This window comes from Lygodium microphyllum, chromosome 19 (genome assembly GCF_053477565.2).
Source record: "Lygodium microphyllum isolate KBCC chromosome 19, Lygodium_microphyllum_v1.1.10, whole genome shotgun sequence".
NCBI lineage: Eukaryota > Viridiplantae > Streptophyta > Polypodiopsida > Schizaeales > Lygodiaceae > Lygodium > Lygodium microphyllum.
In genome coordinates this window covers 49,986,091-50,000,818 of record NC_141153.1, presented here as the reverse complement: position 1 = coordinate 50,000,818, position 14,728 = coordinate 49,986,091, and the positions used below count along the sequence as shown (strand labels likewise).

Genomic DNA, 14,728 nt, shown 5'->3' with positions numbered 1-14,728 from the left:
ACAGAAGAATGAAAACTGGTGCTTGATGAATTTGAAGCTAATTTGAAGAATTCACAGTAACTGTTTATACTCAAGCATGATGCCAGATCCAAAACCCCAACCGAAGCTATGCCATAGATGGAAAGTAGATTGAACTCTCTTGAAGGTATTCTTAGTTGAAAGCACATGATTTCAAGATTAAAGATCCATATTGCAAACCATGCCATTTTCGTTGAACTGAAGCAAAATCCATTTCTTTATCTAGACTTCATTTAATTGACAGTTCACCAATCCATTCCTTCAACTAGACTTCAATGAATTGACAACACAATTTCAAAAACTAATTTTTCAGGTTGTCTTAAACTATGTACATGACTCAAGCTTCTGACATTAATTTGAATCAACACTAAAAACTTGATTCAGAAACTTGAGAGCTGCACAATCAACATCTTGTAAACTACAAGAAAACTCCATCCAAATATCATACAAACCAAAAACCATCCAAACATCATACAAACCAAAAACTGTGAAAGCTGCCTGACAAAATGAAAGTGCTGTCTTTTCTACAACTGTCGAAGCAAAATTTAAAACAGTATCCACATAACACGCAGTTGGAACTTTCCCATGCTATGGGCACATTGAACCATTTCTCAAAAACTACCATCTAAATTCCAAACATGCCACTAATATTAAAACATATATACATAGATAATGGGTGACTTATGTCTGTCTGATGCGTTGGACCACAACTACAGCTGCTCAAATCTGGACTAAAGTCGCTAGTAACCTAATTGCATACCTACTCTTCCAATGAGTTGAACCACAAATACAGGTGTTCGAATCTGGACTAAAGTTGTTGGTAACCTAATTGCATTTCCACAGTAGCTTGTTTCATATAAGGCTGTTGTCTTTTTAACCAAACTCACTGGTAAGTCCATAAAAGCATCAGCTGCATACACTGAACCTACCTTCGGATTAGTTTGAGTACCTCATCACTAAGTAGAGAAAGAACAATGCATCTATTCATCCCCCATCATCCCGGCAGTCATTGTACACTCAACTGTAAATCATATAGTACTTTACTTGGCATATACTGCTTCAATCTCATCTCTCAGAGAAGGGCAACTTCACGATTAAATATCCAGCTGAAGGTTCCAGTCTTGGGCCCCTTCTTAACTCTTGATTGAGCACGTTCATCTAATTTCCGGAACCGACCAGGCAAACCACACACATAATCCTGCGCCTGTTGGCCCCTACCAGAAAGGCCTGGCAGTTTTTCCACATTCCATCTCTTTATCAAATGTTCCAGGATGTCGGCATAGTCTCTTGCTGTGTACACCGCTGTCCTCTGAGCTACAAGAGAGAATTTCTCAAATATGTTTTTATCAAGTCCATCATACATCAGGTGTGCAGGCATTGATATCTTCTTTCGCATCATGTCCTCCAAAGCAAGCATTGTTCCATCTGGATCAACCTCAAACAGCTTCTCCACAATTTTGGTATATGCATTTTCATGTCGCCTCTCATCAGCAGCAATGGTTCCACAAATCTGTGCCAGCTTCAGATCACCAAAATCCTTTGCTTGTCTGGCAGTATTGCCATGAGAAATGAAGGTAGCCCTCTCCTGGAAGGATGTGTAGATAAAACCTAGGTAAGGGCTATTCTCTGTTCGAGGATCCTGCATGTATCAGGAGCAGAGAATAAGCAACAAAAAGCAATTCACTGCATACAGTCATGCATTATTTTCTGATGCTACAAATGATCCAGATCATAGAATAAGATATGTTAAATTGAACATTCAAATCAAAAACTAGAACCAACTCACCGTTCAGCCCATCAAAAACTCAAACTACTTACAAAAGTTTGACATACCAAATCAAAAACTCAATGTAGGTTATGCTAACTCACCATACCAGACCCAACCAGGTACTGGATAGTCTTCTCAATCATCCTCATGTCCACCCTACCACTAAGGTAAAGATACTTGTTCAGCAGATCACCATGCCTATTCTCTTCAGCTGTCCATGCTCTTGTCCACCTTGCCCACGATGTGACACTCGCTCCAGTTTCATCCCGAACCCCATCCAAAGTATTCAGCATTGTCTGGTATGTGGGTAGCGCTTCTTCTGTAATCATATCCCCTACAAGGCAAACCAGGTAATCATCTGGTAACTCAGCACACCGTGCTTGGAGTTCTCTAACCTCCTCAACAAACCCCTCTGAGGAAGGCTCTGGCAAGAAATCCTGTGGCTGCCAGCTCTTCTCAACTGTCTTCAAGAAGGGCAGGACTTCAGTCTCTGCCCAACTCTCCAAGGATTTGAACATCTCAATCTTCTCTGGGGGCATAGAATGTGTAACCTGCTTGTGAAGCTCTTGGGGGGTGTAAGAGCCCTTTTGGGACACCTCTGTTTCTGGTTCCCTAAAAACAGGAAAAGCCCAAGACCGTCAGCCAAGAGAGCCAACAAATTGTTAGAAAACATTTGAAGTCTATGATACAATACATTTGAAGTCAATGTGTATCATATACCATTTTTGCCACAAATTACTAGAAAACATATCAGGTTATTATGTATCATGCAGCGTTTTTACCACAAATTACTAGAAAACATAACATGTTACTATGTATTTATTATGTATCATGCAGGATTTTTGCCACAGTACTAGAAAATATAGCATGTTATTATGTATAAATATATCATGTTATTATGCATACAGAATTTTTGCCATGCTTCTATGTGGCAACCAGTTGCTCAAGCTAAATCTCTACATTATGGCAACCAATTGCTCAGGCTAAATCTTTATATCATCACAATTTACTAAAAAACGTAAGGGAAAATCTATACATCATCACGAAATACTAAAAACATCTGAGGTACAGAATTACTAGAGAGAATTTGAGGAATTCGAGGTGCAGCATTTTTGCCACACTTCTCCTATATGGCACAGAGAAAATTTGAGATGCAGACTGTGATGCAGACTTTTTGCCAGGTGCAGCATTTTTGCCACACTTCTCCTATATGGCACAGAGAAAATTTGAGATGCAGACTGTGATGCAGACTTTTTGCCATACTTCTCCTATATGGCAGACTTATTATCAGCATTTGTACCTTCTCCATACGGCAACCAATTGCTCAAGATAAATGTATGGCAGGTAAATCTGCATTTTTTATATCAGCACAATTTTTATATCAGCATTCTTTGATGAGGCACATGGCCAAAACATGTTTTTGCGTTTCTCCAGTGTAACAACCAGTTCGAACAAAATCTATGGCGAGTGTATCAGCATCATTTATATCGGCATTTTAGCCACTATTCTCCTGCCTGGCAACCAGTTGCTCAAGCAAAATCTATGACAGGCATATCAGCATTTTCCCCATACTTCCCCTGTTTATGGCACTCAATTTCTCAAGCTAAATCTCAACAGCATTCTTTCGCATTTCTCCCCTCTACTGCAACCAATGTCGGAGAAGTCTGACAGCCACATAGGTATCTTGTGAATTCTAATGCTCGCAAATACGGAAACCCTAACCCTCTTGAGAAATCCAGAGCCCTGAGACTACTGCTAGGACAAGACTGAACTTACTTTGGTAATGTCGCTGTCATAACCACGCCCAATGAATGAGATTTCAGGGATGGGATCCGAAGAAAGCCCCCAACAGGACGCAGGCAGGTGCGAGAGGATGGCACCCGAGGGGCTGATTTCGAGCTGTCGAGGGTGGCGAAGGGCATGGATGGAGCCGAGGCGGAGGCCATGACATTGGTGTGCGCAGGGAGAGCCATGGCGAGGGCCAAGGAAGGGAAGATAGGAGAGGAAGGCACTGAGACGGCGGCGAAGACAGAGGGGTCAGATGAAGCAGACAGGGATAGAGAGAGAACAGAGGGGAGAAAGAAGCGGGGGAGCTTATATAAAAATGGAGGGATTTTACAGGAGACGAGTAAGGAAAAGGGAGCATGTATGCGTTATCGATGTGTTGGTGGGTTGCATGTGACTCGTGAGAGAGAGAGAGAGAGAGAGAGAGATGTGCCAGACAAGTGGACGACAATGGAACTCCTGCCCCAAATTTAGCGTTTGTCCGAACACACACACCCACACACACCACAACCCCATACCTCCATTATGCTCCATACCCGGGGCCTTCACGCCCGGTCACGCGCACGTCGAATTACAGTCCAGTTTCTATGGACATGCGTCGAGGCTTATCAACTTGAACTCTGGATAACAATGAACTCTAGCAGCTTAATTGAGTTCCCACTAAAAAAGTGAGGGTACTAAGGTTTGCTGCATTCACTTGCAAGGCCCCATGCCAATGTGTCCATCACAGACATTGGCACCTCCTTAATTCTCTCACCAAAACTGTATTTTCTCTCTCCCCCCATTGTGTTTCTCCCTCCTCTGACTTGCCACTGAGCTCACTAGCAATGGAAGCCACTGGTTACTCCATATGTGTGACTGTATTTCTTCCTCTTCCTACTTGCAATGTGCAAGTCATGTCAATTCACTTGCACATGGTGGGACTCTTACCAATAACACTAATGCTTCACACTAGGACCCACACTTGCATCGGTCATCATGGCTGTTAACTATACCCTAAACCCTAAATAAACTTCTATTAAATTGCAATAACATCCATGCTAGACCCACGCAAGTGCAAGTGCTACGGTATGTATGTAGCAATGAAGTATATTTCATTGTCGCTTTATCTAGCATAAATGCTAACTTGCACAAAGTGCAATTATCACATGGCTCTCTCTCTCTCTCTCTCTCTCTCTCTCTCTCTCTCTCTCTCTCTCTCATCAAGCATTCACTTGCATATGCACATTGCTCAATTGAGATAAAAATGAGGTTGAAATAGATATGATGTGACTTGGCTTGAAGTCAATAGAGTTACCCTCCCTCCCCTTCTCCACCCTAAGCATTACTAAAAGTCTCCTCTACAAATAAGCTTGAGCTCTCTATATATACCATACAAAGCCTTCCATAACTTATTCAAAAGGTTGGGAACATAATGATGCTACATATTCAAGCTCAAAAAGTTCATATCTTTTGAAAACATTTTCATATAAAACTATGAACCTATGTGTTCTATCTCATGTAAATAGTTTATAGATGTGATAATCAACCCAAATATATACTATTTATTAACAGGGGGGGGGGGGGGGGAAAGGCGGCGCCCTCTCACACTAGCCATCCATGCTGCCACATGGCATGCCCCTCATGCTGCCATGTGGTGTGAAACATTGTCTAAGGGGTTTTAGTCAAAAGGTCGTATCCACCGGGGATCAAAGAGAGAAGGGGATAGAGAATAGGAAATAGAAGAGAAGAAAAAGAATAGACAAGAGGTACACAAGATAAACACAAAGCTCAATGAATCAAGCACTATGTATTGATAGAATTTAAGAAGATAAGCAAAATCCTTGTCTAGACTACTCAGAAGCAATCTCCAAGCATTAGATCTCATGGAGCTCCCTGGTAGACAAAAAATGCACACCAAACACTAGCTTCTTCTCTACTACTCACATCGCAAATATGATGGTTCCATTGGCTCCAAAAGGGGGGTAAAACCCTAGGATACTTGATTAAAATTCTCCCAGATCACTCCCTCTTCTTCTCCTCATTCGGAGTGTTGTTTGTTGCCTATAAACTGTTTTTGCGTGCCACACGAATTTGGAAGCCCCTTTTTTTTCATGAGATCTCCCAAAACTAGTTAAAAAGCCACTTGCTTTTTTTTCATGTCACCCTATTCTAGAAGTTTTCTACATCTTTTTAGGATATTTGCAAGAAAGAATAGCTGAAATATAAAAAACAAGCTAGACTTTTTCAAAAATCCCATATTTTGGATCTATTCATACTATGAACACTAAGATTAATGACTAATATGACATTGATTCTTTAGATTAATAAGAAAGCCAGATGATAATGCACTTCAAGGTTTTTCACACTTTGTCCATGTAGTGGCATGACAACATGCACCCCCAACTTCTACAATATCCACCCAAGAACACCCCCCCCCCCCCGACTTCTACCCTGCATTGGCTTGAACCCCCCCCAAGTGAGCAACTTCCACACATGACGCAATTCTTAACATACTATACAATTAAATTAGATTACTAATGTAGTTATGGCTACAAATTTATATTATAAAATGATATAAATACATAAGTATTTCATATCTTAAAAATAATATTATGTTATTATATTTTTAATATCTATACATTAAATAACATAACATATATGTGAATTAATTAATTTATGTTATTTAATGTATAGTACAATTAACATTACATTAATTAAGTTACATAATATTAGCTTCATGTGTATCATATAGAATTAATATATACTGTATATTGGCGAGTAACACGAGGGGGGGAGAGAAAGGAGAGAGGCACGACTTGCATGAGTGTGATTTGGGGGGTAGTAGATAATACATTAATATAGTGTTAATTACTAGCACTATAGTTAATAATAAGTACAACAAATGTTAGTAATATCATATTATGTTTAACATTATTTGTGATACATTATAATTATGAGTATAACTATAATTATTATACATTGGGGTTTCAAGATATTGATGTTCTCTATTTATCAAGGTCACAAGGTTTGAGATCAAATTTACCTTGAATTTCTTACGTGGAGGGCCAATATCCACTTTGAAAACCTCAAGACTCCCACTCTTTTATAATTTTAAATCTAGCTACTATTGTAGTTGGTAGGATAGTGGTGGGATAGGAATACAAAAGTTGAACCATATGAAATCTTTTCGAGAGCCAATACAAAGAAAAGTTAGTAGGATTTTCAAAAAAGTAGATTAAAGCATTATATTTCAATAGAGTGTTCCACAAGCATTTAGCTAGAGCAAAGTATATACTAATCTTGCACTCAAGTTTCATGGGTGTTTAGCCCTCTAATTGCATTGACACTTGGCAGAAGAGAAAAGTCCTTAACCAAAAAAGGGATCTACAAAGTTTCATATCGGAGTGGGTTGAGAGTTAGAATAATGACATTCGATAAAGGCAAGAGAAGGTATGGCACGTCACTCTCTTACAAAGCAACATGGGAGTTTGTTAGAGCACACCTTCTATCCTTCAACACACAAGGTGATTGAGGAAGTGTTAGTGGCAAGGGTAGCAAATAGAAGAGATTCCATTCAAGAATACTCCATGACTTTGTTACGCATGCATTCAGACTCTCTCTCATGATTAATGCTTTTGTGCTTCACACTGAGAGAACACATGTGCAAAGTGCTAGGAGAATGTAGGCGCGGAGCACCTAGTTTCTTTTAGTGGTGATTGGGAACAATGTGTAGCATATATCATCCTCTCTTTTACTTATCACAAGCAATAAAGTGGAAACTGCTCTTTTTGTGATTATATTGATAATTGGTAGTGCTTCCCTCAAATTCTCTATTTCCTTTTGCCATCAAAGTTGGTGCCACATTACTTATCATTTGGAAGTGGTACTTCTTTTTTTAGGAGGTGGTCACTTCTATCTATATTATATTATAATTAAAACAAATACCAAAACTAACCTCGATCTTACATGGCAATCATAAAGTGCTCCCAAACCTCCAAATCCTCCAAAATTTCTTGTAAATAAAAAATGAGATAAATTTTTGAAAACCCTTCTCTCTTTCTTGGCATTAACGCACCATGTGCAACATGTGGGTTGTGTGGGTTGATCTGGCCTTTAAAACTATAGAGGTGGAAACCATAGCCAATCTTTGGGGGGATATAGGAGTGCATTGCTAAAAGCACTTCTGTATTTAGCTTCTTAGAAGAAAATTTCCTAAATAGGGAATGAGTAGCCACTTTAGTTGCTAGCAAGGGCTATGACTTTCTATCCCAAAAACATAGTTTGGTGGTGAACAACATCCTCAGTTGTTGCATGTGCTAGAGAGGACAGAGCACTTCAACCTCGTGAGGGTGCGAAGGGGGTGGATGCCCAAGTTGCTACACAAATGGCAATTTGTGGCCTTGCAAATGTACCCATGGAGCTCAAGTCCATTGTGTGAGTCACAGGTAACCCTCCCCATTGTAGAGGCGAGCTCAAGCTCAACCGCCAAGACCCACAAACCACTTATTGTTCAAGCATTTCAAGCGAGCACTAATGGCTATCTCTCACATAACCAACGCGCTATCCCCCTTTATGAGTGTAGTGAGCTTATCTTGATGTCCAATAGAGTTGCTTCCTCTCTCAAACACTCTGACAGCTCCATGATTCGTGATGCAAGCTCAAGCATCCGCAAGCCTCTTCCTTGAAGCTCCATCCTCCATAGCCACATGTGAGACGAGAGAAGAGAAGAGAAGAAGAAGAGGGGAGATGGAGGAGGGCTTCACCTCCAAGATCCCTCACCCTCACACACTCACTCCCTCACTCACTCACACTCCCTCCCTCAAGCACTCACAAGCAAGCAAGAGAAGAGAAGAAGAGAAGAAGAAGAGTCCACTTTGCCACACACCAAAGAATGAGCTCTCATTCACTTTTTGAACTTTATATACAAAACCCTAAATCCCTTTTGGACAGTCATCCCCTTATCCCCTTTTCCTTACATGGTTGGCCATGTAGGCCCTTTTTTCCATTGTCCTCCTTTCTTTCTAGCTTAGTCCTATTGCCCTTATGGGCAGTCATCCCCTTATTCCCTTTTCCTTACATGGTTGGCCATGTAGGCCCTTTTTTCCATTGTCCACCTTTCTTTCTAGCTTAGTCCTACTACCCGTTCATCTTTACAAATTGCACAAGAGAGAGCCCAGCACTCTTTTACAAAGATTTTGGCTGCACCTTTATATTTAAAGGTGTGCCTTCTTGCTTTTGGCTTCTTGCGGCTTCCATGGTTGCGTCTTGTACTCCTGGTGGGCCGACCCTCTTGTAGGGCACCTTTTTCTTTTTTTCACCTTGCACTTTTCCTCTTGATGCCCCATTTTCCACATCCTTTGCTTTGCAGTAAACATTACCCCCCTCCTAGTCGAGTGCCAGTCCCATGGCGCTGCTGGGCGGCGAGTCAGACAGTGTTGCGGGGGTAGCCATGTGACTTTTTGAGTTTGTATACAAGCCGAGTTGGAAGGTGTGTTGGAGGGATTTATGGATCTGGAAGGCCCTTGCATTGGAGATAATCCTTGGTGTTGGAGGGATTTATGGACCTGTTAGAGGGATTTATGGAACTGAAAGGTCCTTGAGTTTGGAATGAGCCTTGGTGTTGGAGGGATTTATGGACTTGAAAGGCCCTTATATGAGCCATGGTGGAAGGTGTGCTAGAGGGATTTATGCCCTTGAAATTGAAGATAAAGCTGGACAAATCCCTGCATGGAGAGAGGTTGATGGGAGCGAATCCATCTTTAAAATTGAATATGGTGTTGGATGGATCCTAGTGTGGAGAGAGGCTGATGGGCGGATCCATCTTTAAAATTGAATATGCTGTTGGATGGATTTGTCTCCTGGCCCTCCACAGTTGCCTTCTCTTGCGCTATTCCAAATGATCTTCTTCATTCACTTTTTGATTGGGACTGTCTCAGTGTGCCCGTGCTTTGTTCTGTGTGCATGGTGACATTGTCACATAAGATGGGGAGTGTATTGCGTGGATGGTGGGGTCTTTGGAGCTGGTGCTTGGGGCCTTTGTTTGTACTTGAAAATAAAAGAAAGTGCACTAATTGGGGGTGTGCTCCATTGTCATGTGGTGCATTGTGCTCATGGTAGTGGGATTGGGAGCAAGCCTGGGCATTGTCCCTCACTTGAGGACTTAGTTTGTGCATAAGGCAAGTGCAGTGCATGTAGCTTAGGGTGACATGTCTAACCATAGGCAAGTGTTACCTCCCTAGGTGTGTCTTGCCCTTGATGTACCCTAAGCGTGAAGTGGAGAATCAAAATGAGGCTAGGGGGTTAGGGATGGAGTCGGCCGACTGAAGCCATCGGATGCACCTAACTTGAGGACCCCTAGGTGTAGTGACTATGATCGATGTGCAACTTACGGTGGCTACATGCAATATCTTTTTCTTTTCTTTTTTTTCTTTTCATTTTTCATTTTTTATCTTTTTTTCTCTTTTAAAAAAATATAGATTTACATAGTCGTGACAGAAGTTTAATCTTCATCATCGGAGTGAGGTGGAGAAGGGGGACTTAATAGATTTGTTAAAAAACTGGCGGCTTCGGAGATACCCCTTGAGGTTTAGGCAGATCTGAAGGATGGTGGTGGAGAGGAATGGATGATTGTAGTGGGTGAAGCGGCTATCATTCATGTCCTCTAGAAGGGCTAAGCAAAATGAAGGTAATAGAGTAACTTGCATCATTAGTCGATGCAACTATCTATATCATTAGGCTCAAAATGGAGTACTGGGAGGCCGCGCTCCTGCAGGGTGGGGTCTTGCCTAAGGAGTATCCTAAGCAGTCTAAGGTAATTACAAGTAGTAATGAAGGCAGGGTCAGGGCATGAAGAGAATTCGTTAGTGAATTGGATTAGAGTATCATACAAGTTCTCTGATGTAAAGACGATGGACTCTTCATATGTAGTACAATGAGGATTATAGATTATAGGGAAGTCGTAGCACGGCATGGACACTGGAGTCAAAATCCACTCCCACCCTTCGAGGGTAAGGCATAAAGGCTGGGTCATTCCGCTCAAAGGGTTGAGTGTTGCAAAAGGCCATCCAAGTGTCCAAGTTGGAGTCGCAGACCCTTCTCCTCCATTTAGGTTGACATTCGTAGCCGGCCACAGACCTTGGTACTTCAAAAACCTTATCCTACCAAAACTCGGCATCTTCAATGGCCCATAAGGTGGGACTCTACTCTCTCTCCTCCAGCCATTTCTGTCTAAGCTTGCTTTCGATGTTAATTACCTCCTCCACCACCTTGATGGCCAAGACCCTACGCAAGGTGGTGGGGAACCGGAAGTTAAAATTGAAGGGGCTCCTAGACATTTCTTGCCTTTCCTAGATTACAAGATCATCATGGAAGCTCACTGGGGCATCATCCTCGCATGGTGGGATAGGTGCCTTGGGTGCCCTCACTTCCTTGGAATTCCATTTTCTCATTGTGTCCTCCACTATTTGTTTTCTTCTTTTCCTCAGTGCTGCCATTCTTTCTGCGGAGGTGTCTGCATGTTGTTGCTCTTGAGTCCGCGGGGAAGGAGGCGATGGGACAAGCTCTTCTTCGTGTGATCCCACTTCGAAGTTCACACCCACCTCCCTCTCCTGGCTTGGCTCTTGCTACTTCTCTTCAAGGAACCCAAGTGCGTCCACTTCCTGCGAGGTTAGGCCTACCAATAGGAGATAGTGTTGTTGCTCTTCTAGGCTTGGGCCAACTCCACTAGGTTGTCGCAGCATCTATAGTCCTGCCTTTAGTGCCCTACGAGCCATTCCCAGTTTCTTTTTCATTGCCTCATGGACTCTCCCTCCTCTGCTTAGGTGACATCCAATAAGGTATCCAAGAAGGCACTTTGTTGGGTGTGGAAGCTCACTTGGGCGGCTTCCACTCTGCTTTCAGCAAGTATCTTTTCCTTTTCCACTTGAGCGAGACAGCGTGCCAAGGCTTTGACCCTTTTTTCATTCTGATTGGCCCATTCTTCTGCCTTCTTGTTCATATCTTCGAGGCTCTCCCCCTGCTTCTGGGCTAGCACTGTCAGCCTTGGTTCTTGACCTTCCATTTCTACCCTTAGCTTTTCTGCTCTTCCTGTACTAAGGTAGCCTCTTGGGTTAGTTTCTCCAGCTCTCTTTCGTACCTGTGAGCTCTTTCCTCCCTCAGCTCCTCTAGCTCTTTCGTGGCTTTAGTGATTTTCTCCATTTCAGCTTGTAGATATTTGTAACGTGCCGCAATCTCTTGATTGCGCCATTGTAGGTATCGTATGGCTTCGATTTCTTCATTCACTTGCACTTGCCATTCCACTTCTATCTCTTCCTTAGCTTGTAGCTGCTCCTTCAACTTGTGAACTTCCCTTTGGGCCATGGCTGTTTGGCGTGTTTTATCCAACTGGGATGCATCCATGGCCTCTTTTTCAGTTTCTAGCTATGCCATTGTGATTCTCTTCTCCTCCTTGGCTTTCTTTAATTGAGAGAGGATCTCCTTGACATACTCGTCATAGTCTTCAGGTGGCCTCTCTGTTAAGGGGACGAAGGTCATGGAGCCTGCCACTTTCTATCTCTTTGGGTCTTGCCTTGACTCGGTGTCTGCTCTACAGCCGGCCTTTTGGTTCCCACTAGGGGGGTTCCTTCTCCTACTCCTTGGCCCATTTCTTTATTCACAAAGTATTGGACCCAAGCCATTAGGTTGTCGGTGTTCACCTGGGTCATAGAACTGGGAGTGGAGATAGCCATGGTGGTGGCGGGCATCAGGAGAGTGGGAATGGGGGTGATTGGGGCCTTGCCCTTGCCTTCTTGCTCTGCAGGTGGCATGAATTCTAGCACTTGGGCGCTTGAGCTTGACCTTCATTTCTGATTGGGCTTGCGGGTTTTGGCTTGTCGTGCCCGAACTGCTATTCAATGGACCTGCACGTGGCGAGGCCATGTCTTCCTCCTCTTTTTTTCTCAACTCCTCCTCTTCCTGCTTTCTCCTTCTTTCCTCCTCGGTCTTTTTGGATTCTCTGTGGGTCTTTTCCAAGTCTGTCTTTTCTTGTTTCCTCCTCTCCTCTTCCCGCTGTTCTTGTGCAATTTTCTTCTTCATCTTCTTAGCTTTTCCTCGGCTAGTTTGCTCTTGCTGTTCCATGTCTTCTTCTTCCTCACTTAGTGTCCTTTGATTGGACTACGCCTCCTATTCCTGGTGAGGTGGCGACCTGCTAGGCGTTTCATCTACTTCTCTTGCTTCTTCTTGCCCTTGTTCCAAGGCTTTCCTGATGATCGTGGTGAGGACCCGACCGAATCCGATGGTTGTATCCTTTGAAGACGAAGCTTTCCTTTTAACCTTGGTGGTAGGAGATTCTCCTCTGGCAAGCTATCCTCCCATTGCCAAAAGCCTTTTCCGAGGTCTCAATGGTCTTCCTGACAAAACCGTTGAGGTTCACCTCATCCAACAACGTTGCTACAATGCTCTCTACCAGGAGGACGTTGATGCAACTCATGATGGTGTTGTACCTCTAACTAGAGAACAACGCGTGCACCATCTTGGCTTGGAGTTGGACTTCGGGATCCATGATATCCACCAAGCTGATGCCATCATTGGTGTGGACCTTTACCTTATCCATTCCTAGCAAGGCATATACATCTCTTTTCAGCTTCCTCTCTACTTTGTTTTCGAAGCCCAATGCCTTTTCCACCAACTCCGAGTCAATTCAATTTGATCTGATGAGTTCCCTCTCCCTCATGCACAGTTACAATGTCGTGGTTCCTGTGGAAAGTCCTTAGGAACTCTGCACAATGGAAGTAGTCCATCCCCTGGCTTATTGTTTCCACGTATTTTGCAGATTGCATTGCTCGATGATCTGCCTCATGGCCCGCTCTTCAATGACCACACCTTCTAGGTTGAAGATATGCTGGAACTTGAATTGGTTGAAGGCTCGTGTTTCCACTGAAAGTCCATATTTTGTTGTTCTTCCTCTGAAAAAGGCAAATTGCTAGCCTTTTCTTGGCCTGTCATGATGGGTGCCTGTCATGAAGCCATATTCACTATTAATGTTTTTCAGAATAATTACAAGCAACAAGAAACGACTACATACTTGTTGAACTGAAATGGTTCAGTGCAGAAGTAGACGTTTTCCTCCCATTAGTCTATTGATTTCAAATTTTATTGACATTTTTCTCAATCACAAGTTATTGCATTCTACCCTTGGAATGTGTGCTTTTCCTTATGTGTTTGATTTGATTCACCTTACCCCCTCCCCCTTTTGAAATAAGAAGAATCCTTCCTAGGATTAAAGGGTTAGAAGATGAAGGGCCTTTAGTGCACAATCTTAGTGTTTTACTTTCACATGAGCTAGGCGTAGAAATTTGGATTATATTCTAACTTAGCATAGCTATCATATCGAAAGGGCAGATGCTTACATGCATAATGTAAGTGAGGACATCAAGCAAGAAGTCACCGTAGTCCACTCAGCTAGTAGCATGCAACTCCTCCTCAGTGAGAATGTGATCTAAATAAGGATCTCCCTTAATGTGTTCTTCGAGGGGTCGATTACGGAGGGTAGTCAACACCCTATAGGAAGTTGGAGTGACATAGGTTGGGTCATATTCAAATGCCTTGATTGTGCGTCATTGTTCAATGTTGGTCATTATTTGGCATCCCTCTAGCTCCCATTGTAATTGTAGAGTGTACCATTTTTGCAAGAAGGAGGAGTTGTTGTCAGCAAGCTGTTGCAACTTCTCGATTTCCTGGTTTGTGGCCATGATCGTGTTCTTGCTACACAATGTAATGAGACGTTGTTTGATTGCTTGTTCCTTGGATATCTCGGTTGCAATTAACTCCTCAGCTGCTTTGGAAGCTTTAACAAATACGAATTTTGACTCCTCCCAAAAGCAAGGGAGTGTTCGTACTTCCATTGCTATAGGTTCTTCGAAGAGGCCTAAGTCTTGTCGATCCTACCTTTTAGCCAATGTCATGAATGTAGCATCCAAGTATCGAAGGCAAGTGACCAAATCGCCCCCAGTATTTTCAGCTAGATCCGTGGCAAAGGTTAGAATTGATCACCGCTCATAAGAGGGCCTAAGCCCGGTGGGTGGTTAAGGCTTGACAGAACTAGAGAGTTCAACAGCTAATGGTCACAGCATGGTTTGCTCCTTAGGTTGTAGCTTGGCCTCATGTTTGATGGGTTGGGTTGTAGTTGCGGTTGTGGTG

General features: G+C 42.8%; 1 protein-coding gene across 1 annotated transcript; it reads right to left on the bottom strand.

Annotated features, from left to right (window-relative positions):
* Positions 1-648: 648 nt before the first annotated feature.
* On the bottom strand, positions 649-3,966 carry LOC148019854 (stearoyl-[acyl-carrier-protein] 9-desaturase, chloroplastic-like). Its single transcript, XM_087700053.1, has 3 exons — positions 3,563-3,966; positions 1,888-2,398; positions 649-1,657 (listed from the first exon to the last, which is right to left on the bottom strand). The coding sequence occupies exons 1-3, from the start codon at positions 3,757-3,759 to the stop codon at positions 1,091-1,093; spliced, it is 1,275 nt and encodes a 424-aa protein (XP_087556179.1). The 5' UTR covers positions 3,760-3,966; the 3' UTR covers positions 649-1,090.
* Between the last annotated feature and the right edge of the window lie 10,762 nt (positions 3,967-14,728).

Excerpts from the sequence above, each read along its gene's own strand:
- LOC148019854 (XM_087700053.1), bottom strand. The coding sequence starts at position 3,759 with ATGGCTCTCCCTGCGCACACCAATGTCATGGCCTCCGCCTCGGCTCCA. Across the intron at positions 2,399-3,562 it reads ATGACAGCGACATTACCAAA|GGAACCAGAAACAGAGGTGT; the intron begins GTAAGTTCAGTC and ends TCCTGTTTTTAG. Across the intron at positions 1,658-1,887 it reads ACCTGGTTGGGTCTGGTATG|GATCCTCGAACAGAGAATAG; the intron begins GTGAGTTAGCAT and ends TGATACATGCAG.